Source organism: Solanum pennellii, chromosome 8 (genome assembly GCF_001406875.1).
Source record: "Solanum pennellii chromosome 8, SPENNV200".
NCBI classification, from domain to species: domain Eukaryota; kingdom Viridiplantae; phylum Streptophyta; class Magnoliopsida; order Solanales; family Solanaceae; genus Solanum; species Solanum pennellii.
In genome coordinates, this window is record NC_028644.1 from 62,054,162 (window position 1) to 62,058,233 (window position 4,072).

At 32.9% G+C, this 4,072-nt stretch overlaps 1 protein-coding gene across 1 annotated transcript; it reads right to left on the bottom strand.

The window, feature by feature from the left end:
- Positions 1 to 1,244: 1,244 nt before the first annotated feature.
- LOC107026653 (protein ENHANCED DISEASE RESISTANCE 2-like) lies at positions 1,245 to 2,448 on the bottom strand. Its single transcript, XM_015227699.2, has one exon. It carries the CDS (start codon positions 2,344 to 2,346, stop codon positions 1,399 to 1,401), a length of 948 nt encoding a protein of 315 aa, XP_015083185.1. The 5' UTR covers positions 2,347 to 2,448; the 3' UTR covers positions 1,245 to 1,398.
- Positions 2,449 to 4,072: the final 1,624 nt, after the last annotated feature.

Sequence of the window (4,072 nt, forward strand, 5' to 3'; positions counted from 1 at the left end):
GAGAATTGGGTCCTTAATAACATGATAAAAGATTCCCTATATACCCCTTCAGAGGGCTGCTTTTTTATTTAGCAAGTACTGCCACGAGAATTTTCAACAAACTTTTTTCTCAATTTATTTAGAAATATATGCAAGGACAACATTGTGGAAAAAACTACAATTCCCTCTCGGGAAACTTTTTTTTCAAAATTTAATAAAATTATTGAAATATTTCTCCTACTGTGCTAAATTCCAACAATTCATTTAAACATGGGTTACATAAAGTACTACAAATTTTGTTTCAATAAAACATTTTCGCATTTCACTGGCAAAATAAACTGAATTCGTTTCACAAAGAATGACCTAGTTTGGCTTAACTCAAACTTTAAGAAAATAGAATAGATTTTTGAATCTTATGACCTTAAATTAAAGCTATGTCAAATGTATAAAATTATCCTTAATTTTATGACCTTAAATATGCACGTGAAAAGTTGAAAGCAAAATATTATAAAAAAAAAGAAAAAAGTTCATTCATTTTAAAATAGATTAAAAAAAAAAGGATATCATTCTTTTTTTAAACGGAGGACATTAAGTCGTTCTAGAGAAGGAAATAATTATTTATCCCCACCATAATTTGTCTGTATCGATCTCGATTAACAACCTTCTTAGTAATTTAATTACACATAAAACACGTGTCTTCCTAATCAAACTAAGATACAACTAGCCTAAAAAGCAAAAAAGGTTAAACAAACTTTGGAATCGGAGTTCACCAAAAAAAAATCCTTCTTCCAAAAAATATTATTTAATTTATTTATTTTTAAATAAACAAAAGATTTAAAAAATTCAATAAACGGAGAACGAAAAAAAATCAAAACATAATTTCCTCCCTGCCAAACATACCCCTAGAAATTGATTAATTAAATGATAAAAAGGTAAAACAATAATTAAAGTGAAACCAAAAACAAACAAAATGATGTGTATTTACAAGCAAAAGTACAAATTCCAAATCCATATACGCCGGCACAAGCAACGCCAGTATTTGTTAGTTAATCACTCAATAATTGCAATACAAAGACAAATCCAAAAATGAGTCATTCTATAACCATTTTTATTTTTTATTTGGTATTTTATTACCTGATCACCATATAAAATAGCATTATCTTATCACCTAAAATCTTCTCATATATATATAAGAAATTATATCTATGGAGTTGCCTCTTGTTTTGTTAATTTTCTAATCAATAGTACTAATCAAAATTAGTAAATTATAAGTAACTTAAATGATAGTTAAGAAAAGTAAGAGATGAACTTTTTATTGAACAATGAAAGCTTAAGCTTAGCGCCATCTATCTACATGGATTGCACCAACAATTTTTTTCCCCTCAGAATAATATTAAGTAATTTTGTTTTAATTTCTTCTTAATCATCTTTGTTTTCACCGTTCTCCTCAGCTTGGACTTTGCTACTATTGCAAGGATTATGTAAATTAGCAGTCGGTAATACCTTCCTTGACGACGTCGTATCAATAAACGTAGCTGAGCTCATCTCCATTTGACAAATCCTAACTGCCCCAAATAACTTTTCCGGCAACTCTTCCTCCGTCTGTGACTCAACCAGAAAACCCATATCGATCGTCACCGACGTTACCGAACCTAACGCCAAGTGCAAAATAGCGCTAGCAATCGCTGAGCTACCGATATCCACGTCGATTTCTAAGTAATTAGGGCCTCTATGATAGTAGCAATTCAACGCTTTACCGAGTATACAAGCTGAGTAATTCCCAACCGCGGCTTTCACGATCCACGGTCCTTTCACGATCCGGTTAACGATCTTAAATCTGCTGTTACGATACGCATCATCGCCGTTGACGAACCGATAGAGGAGAGAACCCGGTTCGAGCGGCTCATCGTCGTTCGTAGCGAAGTAGAAAACCGCGCTGTGTTGGTCACGCCCTGGGACTTGGAGATTCACGGCGACTATGAAGGTTTTCAGAGACTTGCCTTCAGAGTGAGATTTCTTCAGCGCGTTCATCACACGGTTGTCGTGTCGAGCCAGGACGTGGTCGAGCTTGGAGTTAGATCGGAGCCAATCCACTCCGGCAGGCTGTAGAAGCCACGCGCCAGAAGGTACTTTCGCCTTTTTCGTCAAGTAGTGTGGCCCTCGCAGATTGAATAGGTCTCCCGGCGGTGATGCCCAACCGTTTTTGCCCTTGTCCAAATCCACATGCTTAAGTGATCCGCCGGTTATGGATTCTTCCCTCCAGTCCCCACCACCGCCACCGTCACCGCCTGCGGCGGAGGTAGAGGTAGGCACGACGGAGCGCTGATTGTGGAGGTTCTGCTTCTGTTTTTGTTTAGTGGAACACATTTTCCGGTACCGCTACTTTTCCGTATTGCAATTGGAGTGTATGATAGTAGCAGCAATAGTAAAACTCCGATGAAAAAGGCAATTGAGTACCACTTTTGGGGTTTTTTTTTGGTATATATTTGAGAGTAGCAGTATACAAATACCCTTGAGTTTCGTAGAAACTACGATAATGCCCCCTTTTCAATGCCACTGACAAATGACAGCTAATATTGTCAAAATAAATAATGACAGACAAGCACTCTCTCGTTCATTTTCATTTATTCGAAATAAACGTTTGCATTTTTTTGAAAAAATAATATAAATAAGTTTATTTTTTTAATATAAAAATAAATAAGTAAAATTAAAAATATAATATTAAATAAAATAACAAATAAAAGTAAATGAATTAAAATAATTGTTCAATTATTTTCATACTTAGAGCCAAGCTTTTTCCTATTTTTTGGAATATTAGTCAAAAATTCATATTTTTTATAATAATCCAATCATTTTTTGAAATATTAGTTAGAAGTTCATATTCTTTATAGTAGTCTAACCATAGGAAATTAGAAAACAAACTATATATATCAAGTGGATCGACCGAGCCAAGAGATGGGACCATGACCCACCGTATGGGTTGATGCTTCATGGTGTGGTCAAGATATGTAGGGTGGATAGACTTAAAAGGGTGTTATTTGACACACTTGCATATTGAAATCTTAAAAGTAAATGTCAAAAGCTATTTTTCTTAGGAAGTATCTTATTTCATGAAATTGAAATAAAACCCTCCATGCTTTAAGATATAAAAATTGGAAGACATGTCTTGTGAGTACTTCCATAATTTGTGTTGATCATTCATTAGTTCTATTAACTTTTTTTATTATTATTTTTGAAAGTCATCCACAATTATGTTTTTTTTTTTTAAAAAAAAAAAATTATTGTTCATGCTATAGAAATTTTTGCCAAATGTGCACACTCAATTAATATAAAAAAAGAAAATAACATTCAAACAAAATAAACTAACACTACTTAATACAAAATGTTCCAATTCGCTGGGTCGATTCAAAGCTTAAACAAGCAAAACATAGTTGAAGTATTGGAATACGGAATAGTTTTTGTTTTTATGTAAATTTTTTAAAGGTTTATTATTCGCTAAAATCGTAATCAAAAGGTTGAACATGCAAACGTATTTGATCAACCAAAAAAAAGTTTCTATAGCAATAATTAAATGTTTGGGGCTTGGGAATAATACTATTTGAGTTATGTTTTTTCACTTGGCTATTTACTAATCTAACATTTAAAATTAAATATAAGAAATATAACAACATACTACACAAAATAAGCAATTGTTTTCTAGCTAATTGTGTGGTTTAAAAACCTTCAACTTCATATATTGATAGCCCTCAACATCAATTCCAACTACTCCTGTTGTGCCAATTATGTTTTGGCAGATTATTAGGCATCATACACAGCCCAATACATTAGCCTACATCAAGAAGATGCAGTTGATATCATCAGTTGGGCTAATTTCCTGCCTTTTTATTTATGACACATTTGGTAGTTTAGAAATAACAAATCCCTCTTTTACTCGGATCATTAGATGGTCAACAAACTGTGAAGTGTAAAAGCTTTAAGAGATAAGAGGGAAATAATAGATTAGTTCATGTTTAACTCATAAGTACAGATAAAATTAGCAAAGGAAGAGATATAACATAAGTAAGTAAATAGGTCAGGCGAATTTCAATTATAG